Source organism: Branchiostoma floridae, chromosome 19, assembly GCF_000003815.2.
Source record: "Branchiostoma floridae strain S238N-H82 chromosome 19, Bfl_VNyyK, whole genome shotgun sequence".
In the NCBI taxonomy this organism is placed as follows: Eukaryota; Metazoa; Chordata; class Leptocardii; order Amphioxiformes; family Branchiostomatidae; genus Branchiostoma; species Branchiostoma floridae.
The window spans coordinates 10223785-10248201 of NC_049997.1; the positions used below are offsets into that span (position 1 = coordinate 10223785).

The 24417-nt window shown below is 38.3% G+C and overlaps 2 protein-coding genes and 1 long non-coding RNA gene across 25 annotated transcripts in view; 2 read left to right on the forward strand and 1 right to left on the reverse strand.

Annotated features, from left to right (window-relative positions):
- Positions 1–20359, forward strand: part of LOC118406541 (neuron navigator 2-like) — a 239444-nt gene extending 219085 nt beyond the window's left edge. For 10 of the 23 annotated variants that reach the window (XM_035806622.1, XM_035806623.1, XM_035806625.1 and 7 more), the window contains 24 exons: positions 275–358; positions 2455–2539; positions 3216–3257; positions 3945–4072; positions 4403–4426; positions 4832–5007; positions 6135–6215; positions 8102–8246; positions 9902–10004; positions 10282–10320; positions 10647–10738; positions 11136–11180; positions 11994–12089; positions 12375–12468; positions 13185–13259; positions 13713–13948; positions 14105–14125; positions 14648–14686; positions 15535–15683; positions 16085–16156; positions 16627–16823; positions 17270–17388; positions 17980–18186; positions 18680–20359. In XM_035806622.1, the coding sequence (XP_035662515.1) occupies positions 275–358; positions 2455–2539; positions 3216–3257; positions 3945–4072; positions 4403–4426; positions 4832–5007; positions 6135–6215; positions 8102–8246; positions 9902–10004; positions 10282–10320; positions 10647–10738; positions 11136–11180; positions 11994–12089; positions 12375–12468; positions 13185–13259; positions 13713–13948; positions 14105–14125; positions 14648–14686; positions 15535–15683; positions 16085–16156; positions 16627–16823; positions 17270–17388; positions 17980–18186; positions 18680–18814 (2484 nt within the window). In that variant the 3' untranslated portion in view covers positions 18815–20359. Of the gene's footprint in view, positions 1–274; positions 359–2454; positions 2540–3215; positions 3258–3944; positions 4079–4402; positions 4427–4831; positions 5008–6134; positions 6216–8101; positions 8247–9901; positions 10005–10281; positions 10321–10646; positions 10739–11135; positions 11181–11993; positions 12090–12374; positions 12469–13184; positions 13260–13712; positions 13949–14104; positions 14126–14647; positions 14687–15534; positions 15684–16084; positions 16157–16626; positions 16824–17269; positions 17389–17979; positions 18187–18679 lie in introns of all 23 variants that reach the window. The other 13 variants (XM_035806605.1, XM_035806608.1, XM_035806612.1 and 10 more) reach the window with 13 other exon arrangements.
- On the reverse strand, positions 19766–21671 carry LOC118406550. The gene is made up of 2 exons (XR_004830042.1): positions 21491–21671; positions 19766–20801 (listed from the first exon to the last, which is right to left on the reverse strand). It is a non-coding gene; the product is annotated as an uncharacterized LOC118406550 (long non-coding RNA).
- A 119-nt stretch (positions 21672–21790) lies between these two features.
- The window catches only part of LOC118406543 (transcription factor E2F8-like), a 15688-nt gene continuing 13061 nt past the window's right edge, over positions 21791–24417 (forward strand). Inside the window, exon 1 of the mRNA XM_035806630.1 lies at positions 21791–22087. The gene's annotated coding sequence lies outside the window, so the exon portion shown is untranslated. The remainder of the gene's footprint in view (positions 22088–24417) is intronic.

Genomic DNA, 24417 nt, shown 5'->3' on the forward strand with positions numbered 1-24417 from the left:
AGCTTATATAATTCCTCACAACATTGTTTTTACCACGAGAAAGCAATTCATACTGTTGGAGTGATCCTTTGCTAAATGTTGGCTAATGTAGAGGACAGAATATTAATGATATTCTTGGCTTGAGGCCTATTTTAGAATTTAGTTGTCATCCCAGAAATGTTTGTTTTAAAATGTATTCCCCCTAGGACTGGTCAAATGACTGTCCAGTGAGATGGTATTGATTATGATTGATTGACATATTGATCTGACCATGTTTTTTCATGTATTTCTGCAGGCTCACGTGGTGGCAGCCTTCGAGCAGAGCCTGTCAAATATGACGGAGCGACTGAAGGGACTCACTGTAACAGCTGAACAAAAGGTACGGAAATGGAGATACCAGAAAGATATCATTCAGTCTGCTGATAAGCATTAAGTAGATAGAAGTATCATTTATCATACATTGTTCGATGTATCATCAACTTGGTTCAGCAACCATTGAAAACTTGGCCACTTTTCTAAAAAAAAAAAGGGTGGTATGAAGTTTACGTTTTATGTTTTTTACTTTGGACTAGAAATTGAATTTCTATAGCCTGAAGGGTCAAAAGATTACTGTGTTAGAACTTCCTAATAGAGAACCTCTCTCCTAACATGGAGGACTCTAAATTCAGATCCTGTCATCAAAGTTTGGGTGCCCTACTTATGATGAATGCGCCTGCAAAATGTGGCGACATTTTTGGCAAACACTGGCTCTTTCCCATTTGTAATTTCCCAAATGTTCTCTCCAACTAAGATCTCAACTCGCATAAATCACGATACATGCTGGATACAATGAAATCATTATTATGCTTATACATTAAGGTTTTGAAACAAGATATTATTCTTACTCTGTAATGTATTTGTACAAATTTATCAGGTCTGAAATATTTAGGTCTTTCTTATCAGAAGTTTTCCTTAAAAGCTACAAAACTTCCACATGAACGCTTGCTCAAAGTTGAACTGAAAATTCAGTAAATGATCTCTGTTAGATGAAAAAAGAAGGTGATTGACCTTGATGATTGACAGCTCCCTCTGACAGCAATTGGGATATCCTGTATCAGGTCGTCATGGGGATAAGGCACCATGTTTGCCACAAAATAGGAATCGTGACCTATGCACTAGAATCTAACCCTTGGCTATTACGATAGCTGCCTGAAGTATTCTTGATAATATGACAAATTCTTTGCCTGATGTTTGAGATTGTTCCAGGTCATAGGTCAGCCTCTGGGGGAAAAGTTATTACAGCTTTTGAATTCCTTTTCTAATGTTACAGTGGGAGGATGAGACTCTTAAATGAATGTATTAAAGGAAAGTGAAGGAGCATTTCCATATCATTCTGTCGAGGTCTGGAAATAGTATGTAAAATAAAGGGTACAGTTGTTGTCAAAAGTAAATAATTCAAAAGTGTTCTTACACCCCTCCGTCAATTTTTAAATGGAGCAGGCCTTGTCAATATGTTGGCTGTAAATAGCTGTTTTTGCATCTCATTCTGACACAAACACTTAAAGTTTGATGGATTGATAGATGATTCGGAGCTGTGGAAAAATATCTCGCTATTTCTAGCACTTGTTCTCAGTGGCCCCAGAATATTACAGCGCGACCTTCGAAGTACAGAAAGCTGGAACAAATTTAGAATTATCTTTGGGTGGGTTCTGTGTCCTTGACTTTGGACCTGAGTTATCAGTATCACTGGTTGGTATGTAACCCTTGCTTATGAGAGATCAAGAGAAAAATTTGCCAAGATGTAACTTCAGGTCTGCCTAATGGACGTTGTCAGATTGAGTCTTTAAGGGTTTGGGCTTCATTTCAGATAGGGTTAGGCATAAAGCTGCTATGGAGAGTATTGAAATAAAGATGAAACAGTTGCTTTGACATCTCTTATAAATCATGCAGTGCTGCACAGGTTTTGTAGAGAGATTGGGTATCAACTCACTGGACTGAAGCACACTGGCATTGCTGGGGCCTATATTGGATTTGTGTTAAACTTGACATTACAATGGGAATATGGAGTGTGACTGAAAAGACAACAATGCATACAAAGCATTAATTTTTTTTTACCAATGAAATACATTCAGTGCTGTAGATCTTAAGGTCTCTGTGAAATAGAACTTCTCATAAGTTTCAAGATTAAAGTCATATGAAAGTATGTAGTGACCAGCCTACCACTTCCACGGATGTGCATGTTTTTAAAGAAGTCAAACCTTGCAGTTGTAACATAGGTAACGGTATAGAACTGTATTCTGTATACTGTATTCAATCACTGAATCTTAGTATGTTAGAATTTAGATTATTCACTTGTAGTTAGCCCACATTCATTCACTTCATGTGAGAACATTAGTCATGCCCATGGGGCAAATTTTAACTTGCAATTAGGCAATGAATTTGCAATAAAAACCATTCAAAAACCATTCATGTGATTCCTTCTTTCCTCCTCTTCAGGATGCAGAGTTGATGGAGCTAAGAAGAACCATTGAACAGCTGAAACAGCAGAGTCAGCAGCAGCAGCTGTCCAACACCTCGCCTGGTACGTACAGCAAGAAAAACAGCAAAATAATCTCTAAGTTAGGGGGGAAAGCCCTAAATTTAGAAGGCAATATTATCTCCATGTAGATCTTCTGTTGAAGAATCGTTATATAGGTATGACAGTGTCTGTAATGACACTATAATCCATAATGGCATTATGGACACTGTCTTGCATAGATAACGATTCTGCCACTGGAAGATCTACTTAGAGATTGTATGTGGAGATAGCCAGTATAACGGTGCTGAGCTAGCAGTATAGCGGTACAGCACTGTTTTCCACAGTCTGGAGAGAGCCCTGATAAAAATGTATGGTTCATGCAGCATCTGGAAGCTAAAAGTTGGAGTAACCATTCAAAAGAACAAGCTACATACTTGTAAAGTCATAAGAACACTTACAGCTCAGCAGTATTACAAGTTTTACTACTGATTGTCATCTTATCAAAGCCGTCCCTCCTTCCCTCAAACCCTTAAACCATTTCACTCTTACCGATTTAATGTTTTCTACCTACGTTTTCACATTATTTTTCACTTAAAATTTTACTTATTTCAATTGACATGCCATAGCATTTTAATATACCTTGTTTTTACAGTTACCACAATGTGTTGCTCACATTTTTTTAACCTCTTAATTTTAAGAAGTGGTTCCCATTTATTTCATTTTCATTTTCCGTTCGAAGGTCACCCGTGGCGAACATTTGGGGATGGGTTGCACGGGCCAAGTAAGTCATTCGAGGACAAATGACTTGGGCCACAGAGTATATCATGTGATATCTGACTGCTAGTGCCAAGATTCGCAGCTACTACTAGAACTTAGCCATTATTGTAGTGTGTTAGTTTTATTCGCTAGTAGTATTGGTATGCTTGTGCATGGTTTTGTGGCATAGTATTGTCAGTGTTTAGTAGTGCTTACAATGCTTAAAAATGAATCATAGGTCCCCAACAGTATAGACCTTCCTTTTGCTGATTGTAGTGCCTTCAGATTGCTTATTATTAGATTATAAGTGGCTTTTGTTGGATACAAAATGTAGTCAGTACAGCATAGTACAGATATCACATAATCTGCCATGCGGCCCAAGTCAATAGATAAGCACAGTTTTTCATACAATTGGCTGCTCTGGACTAAGAAGAGAGCATACCGATGGTACTAATGTATCAATTTTTTTGGTGCTTTTAATTTTGTCTAATAATAGTTGCGATCCCTCCTGCTACTTATGAAGTAACAGAATATTTAATCCTACAAGAAGTAAACAATCTTGAAAATTTTGTCAAAAATATCATGAATATATTTCAAATGAAATGGTACCTGGGAGTATGGTATGTACCAATACCATTTTCTTGTTAAAAAAACAGGATAATGTAGAGGTGTGTGTCTTTTGAGTGTCTTATACTTAGCACTCCATTTTCAGATCTTCGTATGACCCGACTACCCTCAACTGATAGTGTTTCTAGTATGAACAGCGTCACGAGTGTGTCGAGCGCTGGAAGTGGCGCCGAGTCCGAACCAGGTGGAAGAAAGAAGAAGAAGAAGAGCTGGGTAATTGTAAATACATGTTTGGTGTGGTGCTTTTTTTGTAGCATATAGGCTTTACACCCCTGCTGCAAAGTGTTCTGGTCCTGAAGTACAAAGAAAAAGTTACATGGTTGACCATTACATTTTACAACAAGGGGTGTGCTATTTTTTGCTTAAAAATGCTTATTGTGCAAGTGCTGTTGCTAAGAAAATAATGAAAAAGTTATTGCTTACGACATATATTGCCTCAATGTGCAGATCTGTTTTGCATGTTCGTGACGTATATTTGGTCATCTGCATATTCGTGACATCTCTGTTGAACCTGTTTGTATTGTTCTGTGTGTATGTCTGCAGGAGGATCTAGGAAGACTCAGTGGGGTTGGTACACTGAAAAATAACCTTAGACAGAGTTTTCCCACAATACAGATTTTTTAAAAGCTTTTAACAATCCCTGTAGATAGATAGAACTTGCTGTAATGTGAGTTACTAGATTTGCAATCCAAGAAACGTAGAAATACCAGTTTCTCCCCAAGCACCGGAAATTGATGAATATTATAATTTCCTCTACCTGCTTGCAGTAAATGGTTGGTTTGATGCATTTAGGGGTAATGCCTGGTGTTGTCTATCTATCAATACCTCTCCTTAGGTTTGTATAACAGACAAGAAAGTGGTCCCAGATGAACAGTTTGTGTTATAATGTAGCACTGTCGTGATCAAGCCCCAAAAAAGTGCCAGTCTGTCATGTCATGCCTCCCCCTGTAACTCTAATCTCTAATTCCCCAGTTACGAAGCTCCTTCAAAGCCTTCTCGCGGAAGAAGAATCGCATGCAGTCCCAGTCTGACGTGGAGGATTCGCTGACGACTCCGGAATCGATTCCCGGATCTCCGCGCGCCTCGCTCTCATCCCTCAACTCGTCGATGGGAATGAATCCCATGAAGGGATCGTCCTCCACTTCAGCGTGAGTACTAGTATATCAATCTCTTCTTGCAATGAACATTTGTCTTGCAAATGACACAGATTTGTCATCGGGAGGACTTCTAGGACCTGCGTTGAACGGCTTTCTGTATCAAGAAAAGCCTTGCTAATGGATGTAATGTATGGCAAAAACCATGTTTGGAACAGGAACAAGCTTTGTATCATGTATGATGTATCCCTATTTGCAATATGGATTAGAACCAGTTAGAATTGACGTATTGAAGGCGACAGGTAGCCTGGATTCCAGACTCCCAGCCCAATCTCGATATCTATCGTGACTGTGTAGGCCGTGGAACCAAGCAGTTACCAAACATTGTACATGTATATTGGTTGTAAATTAACAACATTGTTACATCCATGTATTCCTTAGTGTTCAGTATTTGGCCCTGGTGATAGTTTCATGAACGCTTGCCTTCCCATCATGTTTTTGTTCACATATTTTTGTCTCATTGTGTTTTTCTGTTATCCACCCATCCTTGTCCAACAAACGTAATTATAATGAAGCATTGTCTTGTGCGTTGAGATGTCACCCTCATTTTTTCTGTATGTTCTGTTGCAAGATATTGTGCATGACGTGACATTTTCTGGTTAAATGGCACACATTTTTGACATTTCAGTTTTGCATTAGTTGTCTCCCACAATTACTAGATATTACATTTTTGCATCGGTCTTATGAATATCTTTTGTGCACAATGTGCAAGATATCGTGCATGACGTGACATTTTCTGGTTAAATGGCACACATTTTTGACATTTCAGTTTTGCATTAGTTGTCTCCCACAATTACTAGATATTACATTTTTGCATCGGTCTTATGAATATCTTTTATGCACAATGTGCAAGATATCGTGCATGACGTAACATTTTCTTCTTAATGGCACAATTTTTGACATTTTAGTTTTGCGTTGGTTGTCTCCCACCTGTACTAGATATTGCATTTTTGCATCGGTCTTATGAATATCTTTTGTGCACAATGTGCAAGATATCGTGCATGACGTGAGATGGCACAATTTTTGACATTTTAGTTTTGCGTTGGTTGTCTCCCACCTTTACTAGATATTGCATTTTTGCATCGGTCTGATGATTATCATTTTGTGCACAATGTCACCAGTTTGCCCGGCAGTCTAGGCAAGGCCGTCTCCTCCACCTCCATTCACATCAACCCCATGGTCAAAGTGTTTTCCTCGCCGGCGTAAGTCCCATGTCCAAGAAAGACAACCCTCTGGCCTCTCTGTAAAACAGTCCTGTCCAGCATGAGACCAAACTCCTTCTTGTTGTAGTAGAAACCTAGCAGTCTTAGAGATCAGCTGTGTTCAACTGTATCCATGTCACAAAGTGGCAAAACCCATCACTCCCTATCCCTATTCCTCTATCTCATCCCAGAGTGAATGAATGAATGAATGAATGGTTTATTTGTTGTACAACACAACTTCAGTAAAAACATTTGGCAGCCAATTGGCTGAATTGCACGTTTTTTTCCATCAAATCCTTAGTACATCGAGTTAAAGACTATCTGATGAATAACACTTATACACACTAAAACTAAGTATCCTTTAAAACTTTATATAAATACATGATGTATAGGCAAGAGACAGAAACATACATTTGTGATAAGAACATTCCAAGTCTACTATTGTTTAGCTATGTTTGTTTAACAGCCTTACTAAGAATGGAAGGGGGGAGTTTCTGTAACGGTTGGTTCTGCATCTTACAGAGTAATCAATCATCATCATATCTTCACCAAAAATCAATCCTTTTTGTCCTTGATACCCAGCTCAAAGGCTGGGTGCCCTTCCCTTGCCATTTAGCACTCCCATACTGATTTCTGTTTATGAATGTTTTTAATCGAACATGTATTTCCACCCTTTCCTGGCAAGTCAGCAGAAAGGGTGGAAATCATAAGAAAAGTACTTGATGATTTTGGAAGTACATGTACAACATGCGACTACCAAAGTACATATACAGGCAACTACAAAATTCTGATACTTTTCTGCACTCATACAAACAAATTTGTCACCCTTTCCAAGTCAAGCCCATTCCATCTAGCTTGCATATCCCTGCCCCCCCCCTCCTTCCCGTTGGTTGAAACACAGCTGAGTTGTGAGACTGATATTGACATCTTTAACCCTACAAATTGACCACAAAGTTTCTCTGCATGCCCCTTAGCTCCTCCCCATACTAGCCTAGCATTAGCAGGTAGAAATGACTCAAGAAAAACCTGCAAGTCGAAAGATGACTTAGGACTTTAGTTACCATAGGACAGTCCCAACAGCATGTTTAGACAATATCTAACCAGGACCATCATTAATAGCCGTTTTTGTACCTTCCATAGCAACAAGCATGTGGTAGCCATGTCTAGTAACAGATAACTGGAGATGTTTTGTTCCCATGAATGTTGTCATGATGTTGTTCTTTTCATGTTACATTTGTCTGTGTATCTTGTCATGTTTCAATGTGTATCTTGTTGGTTAACCAAGTCAGTTTTCACCATGAACACCAAGAAGGAAGTTAATGTTCCTTGTTATCCTTGTGTTATCATTGGGTTCTCATCCTGCAATTGTCTGACTTCTGTAAATGATTAAAGATCAGTTCCCCATATGTGACCCGACAATTTTATCTTTAAGGAGCTGCTTAAAAATCATTTTTATAAGTCTAAAGAAGCAGGATTATTGCAGCTCAGACAGTTGAAAATTTTTGTATGCCAAATCTACTTCTGACAAGGATTTTTTCATCCATTCTTGTTTCATATCAAAAACACATATTCACAATGTCATGATTTTTTCGTTGAGAAGGTACTAGTACTGTGAAAGATCATGACAATAAAACCTCCACTAACACTTCAAGATTTACAGTATAACGCTGTTTTTCAAAACAGTGCATTTAGGCATATCAAGTCGACGGGTGGTAGTCTTAAGCTGCAATGTACTGAAAATATTGCAATTTTAAACCAACGTCCGTCGACGTGATATCCCCAAATACCACGTTTTTAGAAGCAACGGATATAGGTTACCCAGCGGATAAAGGTGAACTAGCGTTACTGAGTTTTGAGTTGTGTCTAAAACAAATTCCATATTCCAGGATCTATGATGGTGACGAGGAGTCGGTAGACGTCCTGAAGAGCCAGCTTCGTGAGAAGGACATGAAGCTGACGGACATCCGCCTGGAGGCGCTCTCCTCCGCACACCAGCTGGACCAACTAAAGGAGACCATGAACAAAATGAAGGTTTGTTCTCCCCCGATCATAGACTCGTAATGGACCGACCCGCCTTCTATCGCATCAAGCTCCAGTTTCCCAGGAAGTGACCAGAATTCTGGGAATTCTCTCAGCCAGGAAATTATTTAAGATCAAAATCATCAAAGAACTAAATTAACATTTGGCCGACTTCATGTTCTGAATCAAACTAGTCAAACCTTCTAGAGTTAAAAAGTTGAGACAAATTATAGAATACAGAAAATTCTACATACTTATTTGCCATTAAAGAATTTACAGTAGGAAAAGATTTTAAATCATTAAAGAGCTTTGTTGTGAACCAGCAGCTAATTTTCAATGATTTTTAGTGAGTTGACTGGTAAAGTACTGAAATTCGATAAATTCTCACGCTTGTTAGGAAGCCTTTAAAACTTGTGTGTGTTGTGTGGTTACCATCTGTGTATACCCTCCATTCTGAAGCATGTTTAACGACGAATCGTTCCCCTGTATCTAAACTATGATACCCCAACTCTTGAAGTTAGTCCTTTCCCGTTTCCCCATTTCTGTCTGGTTCTGCTAGTGCTATGATTCAATTCCAAATTGCTGCTTGCTTTGACTTTTCTTGCAATTGCCCAGTCTCTTGTTTTAGAAAATAATCTCTGGGTGTCACAATATCTTCCAATTTATGCATTTCTGGGTCTAAATCTTTATCAAAATGTCAACATCAGCTAAGCTCTGTGAAAAAAGAATTGATAAATTCTTATAAATGAAAATTATGATCTCAAGCTCTCTTGTCAATGAAACAGCTTCAAAATCATTGTCTTTGCTTGGTAGATATAATGCATGCATACCATGTACAAAAGCTGAAAGCAAGAATGGTATGTTGATGATTGCAAAAAGATTCCTGGAAGTATTCTGGTTCTTCCTGGAACACTGTGACTGTTGCCAAGCAACCGGGAGTGTGGGACCGTCCATTATTTGTCCTTGATGGAGGAGGGCAAGGTTTCACTCTTGTGCTTGTTCTTTCCTTTGACAACACTTTGCTCCTCTCGTCGCAACCTCCCTCCACCACCAATGTTTATTTAAACTGTTGTCTATGTATAATTCATTGATTGATTCATTGATCCATTGCTTCATTTATCAAATGATGTTAATGACATATGTTGCATTAGCCAATAAGTATCTGTTGAATGCTTTCTGTGTATTAGCCTATAAGTGTCTGTTGAATGCTTTCTGTGTATTGTCCTTGCAAATTTCTTTTTCCTTCTAAGACAAGTCAACCCACAACTAGAGATAAGAATCAGATTTTACCTCTGGACATTTCAAGTGACATCCATCACTCCTCTAAAGTGTCACAGTGCCACTAGAACACTGGCAAGAATAGTGTTCCAGTTGTAGGGATTGATTTGTCTTAGAATATTGTTCACCTGGATTTCTAACCTTTTTGAACATCCTTGTTTCCTTCCACTTGTCTTGAATGTACATTTGTGCCTCCTATCTGCTGTGTTGTGAATTGCATGTACCTTTATGGTACATTGTATAATGCATTTGTGGTCAGTCACAAGTAGATGAAATGTCTTCATGTGATAGAAAGTCATTTAATCTAATCCATGTTTTAAATGCATTTAGCTTTAGGACAAGCTTTTGTTAGCGTTGTTGTTCTCATGAGGATTTAATTGACACTTTAGGGTGAAATGAATGCGCTACGTGCGGAGAACGACAGACTGCAGCAGCAGGTTTTGACCAGAAGTTCGTGTTCTGACATGTCAACTTCCTCGCAACACTTCAGTGGTGAGTTCTTGGGACTAGGATTGTTGTACCACCTCCTAGTCTTGTAATTAAGACATCATTCAAACTTAAATTGTAGCCAGAGCATAAACTCAACAAGGAATTGTCACAATGAAGCAGAATTATTAAATTGTGTTCACCCAAGCCATGGTACTATAATGCCATCTAGCAGTTAGTTTTAAAAGTGCAGCTGCATAATTTATTTGAACCTTTATTTATTCGTGTGTCATCACATTTACACATGGTGTGATAATCAGTACGATTATCTTATTCTTTCCAGATCCAACGCTGAATCTAGATCCTATCTCCAGTAGCTTGGGTGAGTGTTACCCACCATTTACCCTGGCTGTTTCTAATTTTGAATGTGCTGTCTTAGATAGATGTATTCATTGTGGATAGTTTGGATATGGTGCCCTCAATTCTCCTAAGTTCATTTCTAACAAGATAGTGTAAAGATTCCAATCTAAAATGGATATTGCAAAATGAAGCTGTAGCATTCAGTCCATGGTGGTACTACGTATACATACACATGTACATGTATTGTTTGGTAAGTTGAAAACTGAGGTTATATTTCTTGTAATATGCCAGATTAAAAAGATACTTCTTCTTTGTAAGTTGATTAATAATATTCTTTATCATCTGCAGATCTTTTGCTAGATGTTGGATCAGGAGAATCTGGTCGGAAAGTCATCGTCACAGTTGCTCTCCCCACCATCGGAGCACCTGAAAAATCAGAGGTGAGCTTAAGAAGACATACAAGTTACCTTGCAAAAAATAATTACCTTGCAAGAAATAATTACCTTGCAAGGGATAATTAAAAGATTGAGATAAGCATAATGTAAGAGATCACATACAAATTATTTTATAATCGTAAGACTAGCAGCCAAAAGGGCCAGCAAGAAACCTACATAAGAAACAAGACTACAGATGATTAGTTTGTTGCTGTGTATTTGCTTTATCTGTTTATGTTGTTGGTTTATGATTTTGTTTGGTGAAGTTGTTTACAGGGTGTGTTACAGCTTTAGTTTTCTAACACCTCGTCACTTTGTGTTTCATTCATTTCACGTTCTGCCATGTGTTGTTTGTGTTTTTGCTGTGTTATTGATGGTTTGATTCCTACAATGTTGCCCGTAGTATTACGGTATCCAGAGACACAGGCAAACACTCAGACATAATAAGGTATTCTTATGATTTCCATTTTAATTTCATGGCAAAGAATGGATCATATTATTTCATGTACTGCCCTAAAATCATATGTATTGATTCCCTAACAATTTGCTTTTGACTGATTTTCCTGCGACTAGTTTGATAGAAAAAATAATTTTTACATTTTTCAAAATAAAACAAAATTGACAACTCCCAAAAGCTTGCTGGACGTAGACATGAAATAATGTATTCCAACTCTCAGCCATATTTTCACACCACAAGACTAGCATGTAGGACATATAGAACTCATATAGTTTAATTTCACTTATGTTTTATAATTTTTCACGTTATTTCTAACATATTAATATCACACTTGTAGTGCACAAAGCACATGTTACTGTATGATTATATTCACAGCCTAACTGCAGTATTGTAATCACCATAGCAAATGATAGTATTGAGAATTAGCAATTTTGAACACAAAATTTTCCTGTTGGAGGCTTCTTTATAATCTATGCATTGGTACATAGCTATGTAAAGGAAATCTTCATGGGATGTCTATGTGCAAATGTTGCAGAGGACATAGACAAACCAATTTTCCAACATTAAAAAGGGATGGAAAATATTGCCTATAGTGATCAAAAGTGAAGTATTAAAAGGATGGCGTTGAGGGTTTGTCAACTCCAACGTGTCCTGTGCAAGTATTAGAACAGTAGCCAAGAAAAAAAGGTCTACACATGCACAAAAAGCGCAACACTGTCTACGATTATTGATTTTGTTAAAATCCGGAAGTGAGTAGTTTTGTTGGGGTTTATTATTGCTAATCTTATTGTTCTGATTCTGTAGGGAGGTAAGGCACAGCAGATTATCATCGGTGCCCTGAGTGTGAGCGGGAAAACCAAGTGGGACATGCTGGACAATGTAGTGCACAGACTCTTCAAGGTAAGGCAAAGATAGTGTCTATGTCTGTCAAATATTCCACTTGTTGTGTTGAGTAAAAGTATCTCTGACCATTTGGTCATTAGATTCAAGTAAGTGGGCTAAGGGGTCTTATACCTTTGTGTGATTTACAATATGTGGAGACAAATATCACAGTCTTTAGAATTTTTAGAAATAAAATAATATTATAACATTCTAATATGACCAGTGAGTACCAGCAAGTACAATTTAGGAACCAGAAGTAGATTAAATGTTTTCAAACTTATCTTATCCACCATTTTTTTGCAGGAATACCTGTTGAGAATAGACCCAGTGTCCAACCTTGGCCTGACCTCGGACAGCATCCGTAACTACACAATAGGGGAGATCATCAGATCAAAGGGTAAGACAAACCTGGCAGAGCAGTTACCACTAATACAAATCTGCATAGGCGATAATGTAAAAGTTAGCAAGTTCAGGGTGTCATAATCTCATCCGTGAGCATTCCAGGTCATAAGAACTCACCTCACACAGCAGCCCGCTATCTCAAGTGTCCAAAAGTCTAATCTTTAAACTTTCTGGCCAGCGCAACTATTCCAGCGGTCAAATCTTGCCGCCATCTTGCTTTTCATGACGTCATTTTTGGGACTCAGCACTTGAAATTAGGGGTCAGCACAGGCCGAAAAAATTAACCAAAACCTTGTTTTTTTGCCGAATCTGAACATCTGCAACCTACACTGTCTCACCAATATGAAATGTTACTTTCATTTTCCTGCTAAACGTCGAAAATAGGCTAAAATACTGTATGGACTCGTTTTGGGCCTTTTGCGCCTGCGTCAATTAGGGTCATTGCCCTACAGCACCATTGATAGAGGCTCCTCCTATCTGATTCATTACAAAGTGCAGTTACAAACTTAAAGCAGTGTGTCCCTTACCTTTATCAACTTCACCCCAGTTTTAGATTCTGAATATAATGATTTAAACCTTAAAATGTTCCTCATCTGGCCTTAGAATGTAGAAGACATTTTTATGGAATGCAGGAGATACTACTTATGTATTTTGTACCATGTATGTAAAAATTATGTATTTAGACTTATCAGACCCATTTGTTGTTTACAGAGAGTGAACTGCCGGAGCTCCTGCCATGTGGTTACCTGGTGGGAGACAACAACTCCATCGCCATCAATCTCAAAGGTAGGGCAGGATTCAAACATTTTGATTTTTTTCAGTGCTCATTGGTAAGTCTCTACTGTACACTACTCAACAGGTTGTATGAAATGGTGATGTAATGTTGCTACAAATATCCTTAAATATCACTTTCTAAGAGCTATTTTACAAACTGAAGATGCATATGTAGCTCTATAGTATTCAACAGATATACAGCCACTGTAGCCACTCTTCAGCATAGCACAACAGGCACACTCGGTCACTGTTTTTGAACCACAGTAATTCAAAGTACACAACAAAAAAAATGTACTTCAAAGCTACAGCATCATGAATGCATTTAGAAACATCTTAGATCATCAGAGCTCGAGGAATCTGCTGAGCAGGACAACAGTACATTTCCCAGTAAAAATGCTCACCCAGTATTACTCAGACTTTCTGTAATGTTTGAACTAATCCTATTCTGATTTCCATACTTTACAGACATCAAAGAAAACAGTAGTGACACGTTTGCATTCGAGTCGCTGATTCCAAAGGCTGTGCTACAGAGATACATCAACCTCCTGGCCGAGCAGAAGCGAGTCATCATGTGCGGCCCCAGCGGAACGGGCAAAACCTTCCTGGCACAGAAACTCGCAGAGTTCATGGTTCAAAGGTCAGGGGAGGAGGTCACGGACAGCACAGTGGTGGTGTTCAATGTGGACCACAAGTCTTGCAAGGTTGGTGGGAAACATTTTTTCTTGAGAACTTAAAAGTATGAATGGTTGTTTCTTAAGTAAGCTTGGAAAATATTTGTTATAAAGCCAACACCAATGTAAATGTCAGACAAGGAACTGAAGTGTTCTTGTTTGTTTGTTTTTTGATGACGACTGCAGGACTCTGACGAGAGAGGACGGGTAAATTTTGTGTACTTTTATGGTGACTAGCAAGTACAAAACTAAAGCTCTCCATAATTGTAGATCATAGTAACACCAGGATCTGAATTCTAAAAGTTATCGCTTTATTCTAAAAGTTACACGCGTTGCTGTCGTGCCAGTAGAGGTTCTTTAGACCTCACTGCAAGGTGTTTTCAAATCCTGACACTTCAAAAAGGGTGTAACTACCACTGCTTGAAAACCCTTACCCTACATTCTATCTGCATCTGTTTTACATGTGGTTAATGCATCTTTAAAACATTATTGGCTATTTCACATAACAAGCCTGGTGTGGTAATGAATGAACGAATTATAAAACAAAGATAAGCCCGTTGTCTTTGGAATGCTTCCTCCATGACAATAATTCCAATACCTCAAATCAAACCTTAATCAAGGCATGCACTAAATGTCCCCAGAAATCTCCTTTTGAGATGAAGAAATGGTAGCACTTGGTGTTAACTTTCTTCTTTTTGTCTCTCTTCTCTTCCCTCGTTCCCCCCTCAGCAGGAGTGTGCACATAGCCATAGAGTAGCCACCTCTCAGGTGGGTGTAGTGGAAGGAAGCTCACATGACACCCCTAATTTCACAATGGCTTGGCCCATAATCAGAATAATCAACAGGGCTCTCCCCTAAAATGTAAAATTTGAGCAAAATGATGATGATGAAAGCCTGGAGAAGGTGAAACTTGTTCAAATCGATCAGAGGGTGAAACTTGGTCAAAATGATCAGATTTTGATGGATTATTTAAGCAAAATTGCCAGTTACCTTAACTGAAAACTGACAAAGTGTTGCAGAGATTATAACAAGGTATTATAGCATTATTATTCTATTGCTTAGTTAGGGAGAGCCCTGATCGATATACTACTTAAGAGGAAATTCATAAGAGACATTCTGCTTTTGCATTTGATATTGGCTTATACTTTTAAGTTATAGGCAAGTAGGTAGAACATTGCTGTTAAGAATCAGCAGAGTTTGGGTTGGACCCTTTTTTCAAGACTTAAAATGCTAATTGCATTTTAATATCTTAGTAGCATTTTGTTATGTTACCACCCCAAACCAAACCCTGAATCTTTAAATCTAATCTGATCCATCCCTTAAACTCTGCCATGACTAAGAGACATGCCTAATATTAATCAAATAATGTCACACTTCAAAAACGAGTTAACATTAATTGCAGTACATCAGCATATTAAACTACTACTTCTAGTCAACCATGTGAGCTTTCTAACCACAAGCCCATAGTTAGCCTCATAACAATAGTCTTATTTGATATCCTCTTGTGTAACCTCAGAATGAAATTTGCACAGAATTTGACTAAAGAATGATTTTTTCCTGTTCATGATATTTTCTGGATGTTTTTCCACAATGTTGTACTTTGCTGACCCCTGTAGGAGTTGAGACAGTACCTGTGTAATATGGCAGACCAGTGTGAGAGCGGGAAAATGCAGGCACCTTTGGCCATTGTGTTGGACAACCTTCACAACGTGGGCTCCTTGGGAGAGGTCTTCAATGGCTTCTTGGGATGCAGAAGTGTTAAGAGGTGAGTTTGAAGCATCTTCTTTTGTCAGGAATGCGAAATAAAAGCACACGTACTTCTGTGGTTTCTTAAGAAAAAGTCTTGAAACGTGAACAATGAAGGAATATGGCTTGAGTTATTACCTAAATCAACTTAACTTAAAATCTTCTTTGCAGCATTTTAGTTGCAGTTTTTTAGATTCAACTTGAAGTTGAACTACCATTTAGTTGATATGAATTATATCAACCAAATGGAAAAGAAGCTAGGTGAAAATCAAACTCCAACTATCTTGGGATTGCATATAACATTTCCTTCCTAAGGTACAACCTAGAATACTGTTTGATTTTATTAGCATTGAAGTGGTTTTACCAAAAAGCCATATGTTGAAAGTACATGTACTCATAACTGAATCTTCCCTCCCACAGTCCCTACATCATCGGCACCATGAACCAGGCCAACTGTTCCTCCACAAACCTACAGCTGCACCACAACTTCAGGTACTGGCACCCTGCTTTTACTTGTTAGTGCACAATGTCTGTAATGTTTTACATAGTGAAATAAAATATTACTGTTTGTAAGAAAAGATTATATATTTTGTTGCACAATGAGAAGTATTTGCCAATGTTTTCGACATCCTTCTGCTTCCTGATTAGCCTGATTAAATTGCGCTTACTGCCCTACATTGGGCCCCGTACTTTAGAGTTTTCATCACACAGACTGTGCTGCTTTCATCAAAAATAATACTTGGAGTCAATAAATCTTACCTAAAATAAATCTTACCTTACTTGTTGCATCTTTTCATCAATTTTTTGTATAATTAGTATAACTGTATATAGAAATGATAATGACAGAAGTAAAGATATTGTCTGTTCTTCGAAATGATTTCTCAAACATACGTTTAACATGATTTTACCCATCAATACCAACAAACAAGTGTTAAACTGCTTTTTTCTGCGACATGTTTCAGATGGATCCTGTGTGCGAACCACATGGAGCCCGTGAAGGGTTTCCTGGGCCGCTACTTGCGCCGAAAGCTTGTTGAGAGCGAGATAAAGGGCAGCGCGAGAAACCCGGAACTCACCAAAGTGGTGGAGTGGATGCCGAAGGCCTGGCAGCATCTCAACAAGTTCCTGGAGACACACAGTTCATCGGATGTCACTATTGGTAAGTGATGTCTTACAGTACCTAATGTATTCCTTGCAGTGTCCAACTGTATAGAAAAAATACCGATACAATAGCCAAAATGCAGATGCCAAATTTTCTCATCTTTCTCCCTGTTAAGTTTGGCATCAACTTTGTATTTTTGGCTGTGTTCTCCTGGCAAAATTGATTTGTATTCCTCCTGATTAAGATGTGATTTAGTGCCAAAATTACAAAGTCTAGAAGTTATGTAAAAATCAATTTAACGATTTATGATGATTTTTTAAATCTTATGTGTGTGTGGCCTTGCCAATGTGAACCCACTGGAAAGAGATGGTATGGTATGAAGACAAGCCAACTGGTATGAAGCAGCCCCAGCAGCAGTATAATCAAATACCGGACACTACTACATTCAATGATATGACATTGTTTTTCAAAGGGTTAAACTTGTACTGTTTTCTCCTCATCAGGTCCTCGCCTGTTCCTGTCCTGCCCCACGGACGTGTCGGGTTCCCAGGTGTGGTTCACTGACCTCTGGAACTACTCCATCGTGCCCTACCTGCTGGAGGCAGTCAGGGAGGGGCTACAGGTAAATAAGTTGGCTACAGCATTACCTTTGTAGCCAACTAGAGGAGCAAGAAAGCTTACAATTCAGCCATGTTTTGTTTGTTTTTGCATCAAGTTAACTTCAACTGTAGCCAACTAAGAAGGAGTAAGAAAGCTCACAGTTTAGCCTTGCTTTGTTTGTTTTTGCTTCAAGTTAACTTCAGCTGTAGCTCCATTGTAATTCCATACAGCTTGCTAGGTCTCTTTAGTTACCTGTAATAGTTAGCAGTATCAGTAGTTGGTACAACACACAAGCTTCACAGGCATGTGTTAGCAGTTTTGTAGATTCTTTTTACTGCTAGTAATGTAGAATAGAATCCAAAGGCTTTTGTTACCGTTATGGCTGATCGGGAATCCTTGATGTGTCTTATGCTTTAGTCTCAAGTCTCTCTCGATTGTGCCACAGTCACCCAATAATAATGATGATGAATATGCATGGAGTTGAAAGCAGGAGTATATTTACCACATGCAAGCAGTCGTACCACACATTAACAACACGTACCACATGCTAACAACAAGTGCCGCACACACACTAGCACATGTCCCAGACACTAACACACATCTTTCTGTTCAGACCTATGGCAGGAAAGCCAGCACTTGGGATGACCCCGCCCTGTGGGTGATCGAGAACTACCCCTGGACCACGCCCACCAGCGACCTCTCTTCCCTCATCAGACTGCGCGCCGAGGACGTCGGATTTGACGGCTACGCGCTCGGACCACAGGCGGGGACCAAGAAGGAGGTCACTGGGAGTCAGAGTGACGTGGAGGGAGATCCTCTGGTATGTGTTGGCTGTAGGAAAACTCATTTCTCCATACAATTTTAGTTAGAGACAGTGTCGCAAGGCTTACTAGGCTGTTTTGATGTTAAGAAATGTTTGCTTACTTCCTAAATAGTATTTGTTTCAAAAGGAGTAAAAATTGGGCACACATGGCTTTAAAAAAGCCGTGCTAGTAATTCTTAGTGATTTTGAGAATACATTCAGACTTGGAGGGGAGACCCTTTGGTAGGTGTTGACTGAGGAAAAATTCATTTTTGTGAAAAAACAATGTAAGTCAAGACAAGTGTCATGCAAGCCTCTGAAAAACAAGTATAGAAAGGGCCTTATTAGGCAGTTGATGTTAAGTAAATTTTGTCTACTTTTAGATTATACTTTTCAAGAGGAATAGAGATATTTCAGGCTTTCAGTTCTTTGCCCAAAATTCTCTGTATTTTAATCTTTCTCTTCCACAAGAAAGTACTTAATTGATGCACTGTTTCTCCCCCATTTACAGATGAACATGTTGATGAGGCTACAGGAGGCAGCGAACTACAGTCCGCAGAGCTGCGACAGCGACTCCAACTCTGTCAGTTCTGGAGTCAATGGTCACGACGACCTCCTGGACTCCTCCATCGAGTCTACCTTATAATTTGCCCCAGCCACATGTACATGTTTCCCTGTTACTATAAAGTGTTGCATAACGTCTCCTTTGAAAGAGAAAAATCAAGCCAACCCAATGCAAGCAATCTTTTCGGCAAATCATGGTGGTATGTAGTGTTGTATTTGTATTTCTACAATTAGAAAGATTTTGCCAAATGTTAGTTGCCAGAAAAGAAGAGGTGCTATGTTATAAGGGCAATGTTACAAAAATTATGCCCATAAGACTGTATTTTATGTTAATATGCAGTACAAGTGTTGATATTGACACTTTTGAGTGATGTTGTTGAATAGCCAAAATTTCCTTCTATTCCTTCTATTTCCTTCTAATTGCAACATTTAGTATAAGATTAACACCAGAAAGTAATAGCTACCTTTCAAATTATGCAAGTTTCTTTAATGGTTTGCAATGTTTAGTTCTTATAACAACTTTTGATCTTATAGAACAAAACATGCTCATGCTCTACCATGTAATGTGTAATTTCCTTTAAGTTTGTATATTCATAGATTTGACAATGAGAAAGTATTCAGAGTGCTTTGACAAAACCTCCATCTACAATCTTCTTTGCCCAAAATAATTGCACTTGTATTATTTATTATTGAAGTGATGTTTTTAAGATTTTGCTTTTAAATTCTTTGTGCCATTTGTGTTCGGATACTACATGTACATGTATATCACACTATCACAATATCAGTTTTCAATCCAATACCTATGTCCTGTTAAGAGAAGTACAGTATAGCCTCAGACATGTAAAAAGCAATTTTTGGTGCTACATGTATTATATTCTAAATGTAACCATGATAAGTTTGAATTCTGTATGCATGAGCTTTTTTTTTTGTGATTTTGATTTGATTTTAAGTCCATAGTTGTAGATGACAATATTAGGTGTGTCTTTCACACTTAGGAATAGATTTCAAGAAAATTTTAGAAGTTATGTTTTCGTACAATGATATAGCAATGCTCTTCTAAATATGAATATAACTTAAGTATGTACGTATATGCACATTTGTAATGTAATATCATAATGTACCATTAAGTCGTACATGTAATGTAAAGTTGCAGTGTTCAGTGTGCTTTTATACATGTAAAATTATGTATATAGGCTTTTGTAAATCACAGTGTATAGTTCTTATGCTTTGGTAAGTGTAATGCTAGTGTTTTAGTAACTTTTGATGCCATATATACCATTTTAAAATCATGTACCCAACCCTGTATAATGCCCACTCACTGCCTTGATAGTACCACTATCATAAGTGTACAGGCAGTCAAATTACAAAGTTAGAGGAAGTTTGATGGTTGAACTATAGATCGAATCGAAGACTGAACTTTTTTAAAACTTCGTATTGTAGATAAAGTGCCTTTAATTGGACAACTTTTTGTAAAGGATGAGACCTGTTGCAACGATTTTCACAAGGATAGCGTAAGATTACGACTTCTTGTACCCTGTTGATAGTTGACATATGTACATGTTACTCAGCTACAGTTCCTGTATTTCGACTGTGGAAGTTCCCAGGTATAAACAATCAGTATTTCCAGTACATGGCCTTGCATCTCATTATTCACTTGTGTTGCAATTTACCAGTACAATAATGTATTGTACTTCATTTCAGTATTAGACATACCGTAGTCCATGGTCCAAGACCACTTCTTGTACCAACCAAGAGGGACCAATGCTACCATGGGTTTTTCTAATCAGCAGTAACCAGAGTTTTATTGCAATAGATCATCATCATATCGTTCCGTGCCAGTACTGCAGCCAGGCCACGGCCTTCTCGTTAGCTTCTAGTAGGTCCTGGTTGGAGATGTTGGGGCCTAATACACAGTCCTTTGTAATGTGTCCCATGGTTTGGGTTGGGTGGCCGCAACGACACTCAGCTGAGTTCACCCGTCCCCATTTCAGTAGATGTAGCAAGTCTACACAAGTAGCTTTCTTCTTGCAATGATGTGATCAAATGACATGGAAATGGACCTTGCTCTCCTAGCATCAACCAAAGACAAAAGGTGGTAAACTTTTACCCATAATCACTAAACACATATTTGGAAGAAATATAGTCAACTTTTTTGACAGGGCAGTCAGAAAATGCTTAGGCCCTGTTGTCTTGAATGTAACATTACCAGAATGTCATTGCAAGGGACTTCAGCTTTTAGCTTCTGGAATATTATTGACAATTAATCTGACAAGTCCCTTCTTTAATTGCCTACCTATCACACTTCATCTTCTACATAATGTTCTTAGAAGAATCAATCAATACGCTATATCATGGGGATGCCTTAGAAAATCAATCATGTAACTTTTACAATGAGGATAAACAGACAGGAGAAGAAGAAGAAGAATTTGAACTACTAGTATGTCAGAAACAAAATTTAGGGAGAAGACGAAGAATTTGAACTACGTCAGAAATTTAAAACTTAGGCGAAAGATCTGCCAGGTAGTATCAAAACACAGATTTGGAACAAGAACAAACTTGGATAGGAATTTTAGGGCAATGTTGATATCCTTGGTAAAAATGACAGAAATAAATGTATGATAATACGTTACCAAATCTTCTTTGGGGACCAGATTAGACTAGGTAGAATATCTTCCCCAGAGGATGTATAGCAATTTTTCGAGGCATCATTGTAATATCACATCTATATCACTTCCGAATAGAATAGCATCTTACCCACCTAATGATTACTTTTGTTATTGTTATTTTATTCAATGAAATTGCAATGATTAACCAAAGGGTCTGACCCTCTCTAGATCTCTTGTAAAGCTTGTGTAGACTATTATGCTCCCTCTTTTGTAATGGTACAATCCACTGACCCTTGTCCAATATGACCTATATATTCTGCACGTTGATTGGCTCAGCTGATGATGATAATGATAATCCGAGGTTCTGATTGGTCAGTACTGACTGTAGGCGTGGCTTATCGAACGGTCCTGTAGATTCCGCGCCAAAATAGTCCGCGAAAAACTCATTCATTTCCCGGCAGCTAAAGTAGTTGGGCGTGTGCCCCGAATTCATACGGAAAATATCGCCTATTTCGCGGTAAATACCACAGAGAAAATATCGTAGGTTTGTTGTAAAACCTAGCTGGTGCTCTTATGATGAAATTCTGACCAAAGGTTTGGAGTGATTTGTGTGGAAAATTATTTTTGGGGGCAAGATTTTATGCAACGTCTTGGCTGACCCTAGGAAGATCAGACTCTCCTCTTCAAGACTACAACCCGTCAATATCAGGTGCATATACGACTTTGGTGATGCAGCAAGAAATAATTTGGTAAGTTTGGACTGCATGTTCACCTTTACTGAAATATTTCAGTTTTGATTCGTTTGATTTTTGTTTTCCTTATAATTTCTTGGCATTCTTTGCATAATTCTGTGCATAATTTCCTACCTATCTCAAGCTGATAATTTTATGCAAACGAAACACAGTCGTATAAGTATGCATTTGTCACAATAAACAACTTAGAATCAAGGAATTATTTGTGTTGATCTGGGATCTCTCGATTATGTAATTTTCTGTGCAGTAACTAAAATATAGATAAACGTAAAAGGGGCCCCAGCTGAGTGTTTGGCACCAAGCCATAATCTTTACAGTTCGTTTTTAGCCGTTATAAGCCTCATGTTGTATATTTTCAATTTTTAAGAATTCTGAGGTAGTACAGAAACTAGTTTAGATTATCTAACCCCGACCAAACACCAGTAGCGAAGGCTAAATTTTAGCTACACTTCATTTTTTTGGCGGCGTGGTTGTCGGCCATGATGAGGGGGATCCCCCCAGAGTGGAAACCGATCGCACGATTGTGCGCCAAAATTTACTCTCCGATTTTCTGCCAACGATCCCGCTATTTTTCTTATCCTGGCATATTTCCGACACATAGATACTTATTTCTTTCGATCTCCGTGTTGTATTAGACCACGAGAATCCTGCGAGATGTTAAAAACAAGCGATTTTGTCCTGGTACAACCGTTTGTAGTTTGGCTCCATCTATGCAAATCACGCGGGGTCAACCGCTGATATTTCCGCGCCAAAATCGTCTCGTCATAATATGCCGAAAATCGTCTGATTTGATCGTCTAAAAATCGTCTTAGCTACATATGCATGCTAAGTGTATATGTATACATACGAAGATGTCTATACATTCAGTATTTTGGGGTAAATTGTACGAAAAACGTGAAATTAGTGCGTTTCTGTTCGTAGCGTCGGTTCGTTTGCATCGTTTACTTTTGGACGAGTGCAAATAAACAACCCGGGGCTCCCGACTCAAACAACAAATATTTGCATCCCTTGCTGAGCGATATTTTATGAAGAAAGAGGATACCAAGAACACTTTATAACTCTCTAGCCTTAATCCTAGTCGGGAAATGCAATGTTTATGAAGTTTATTTGCGGGCACTCCCAAACTAAAGTGTTGCGTTCCCCTGACCTTATCAAAGTATGGCGCCAAAGATGAACGGTCGATTTTTGCCGCCAGTTTAGAATGGTTGGCTTGTCGTGAAGAAATTAGCATATTTTCCTCAAAATATGCAGCTTTCTTCAAAATCTGCAATAATCAACCCAGCCACCAGCGTTTGAGAGGAATTCGATTAGGTTTAATCAGAATTTGGAAAACAAAAATTACCATGTCTTATGAAGTTATGGTGGACTTTGGATTGAGCTCAGGGGTAAAAGTTGTAAAAGACTGCTTTGATAGAGTGTAGCTAATCAGACAATTTTCTCCTGGATTGTTGTCTAGTCAGCTGTCATTATTGCAAGTATGGTTTTAATAGCCTTTCATTAGTTTCAAGACTTGGGCTATCAATTGTACAAGGGAACAATAGGTATTGTCCCATCTCAATACACCAACCGTAGGGGAGGGAAAAAGTGTGAATTTGTATTGTTAGAGGGGTGAAAATTGTTTTTTATTCTCCTATCATGCCTAATACAATATGATTTCCAGAATTTTCCAGGGTCTAAAATCTTTTCATTGCATGGGGTAAGAAGAGAATTGGTTATCGAAGCCAGAAAAAAGAGCAGGAAGCAACCAGATATTAAAGAGATTTGGCTACCTAAACAAAAATCTGTCAAATGCTCCCGCCACAGAATATGTAAAACAGTTTGAGAATCTTTTTTTTTTTCCTTTGAGTCTGACAAAAGTTTTCAAATTAGACAATTCACAAGAAGGAAAGTTTAAACTTTGTACCCAGGTGTGAACTGGTCTCCTGTTCACAGGCCATGATCAAAAGACAAGATTAAACCAACATTTTTTTAATCATCTTACTGGGGTAGCCTTTTGACACTATCTTTGTATTGATTATTGGATTAGAAAACAGGATGCAGGTAAATTTTCATTCAACCATTCAAGAGAATAGATTTTTTTAGACAACATCCTAAAACAAAGCAAAACATGGAACGTGGGGAGCTCATACCCCCGATTTGGCGACCTCACTTTCCTATAGATTTCATTGAATGTTTTAGACCAAACAGGCTGGAATTATTCATTGCAAGATTTGTTTATCCTATCACTGTTACGCTGTTAAATTAATGCATATTCCATCCCCTAGCGCACATACCACAACATGAAATGTACCCCTGTAACCTTACACGTCCAAGATAAAACAAAATCT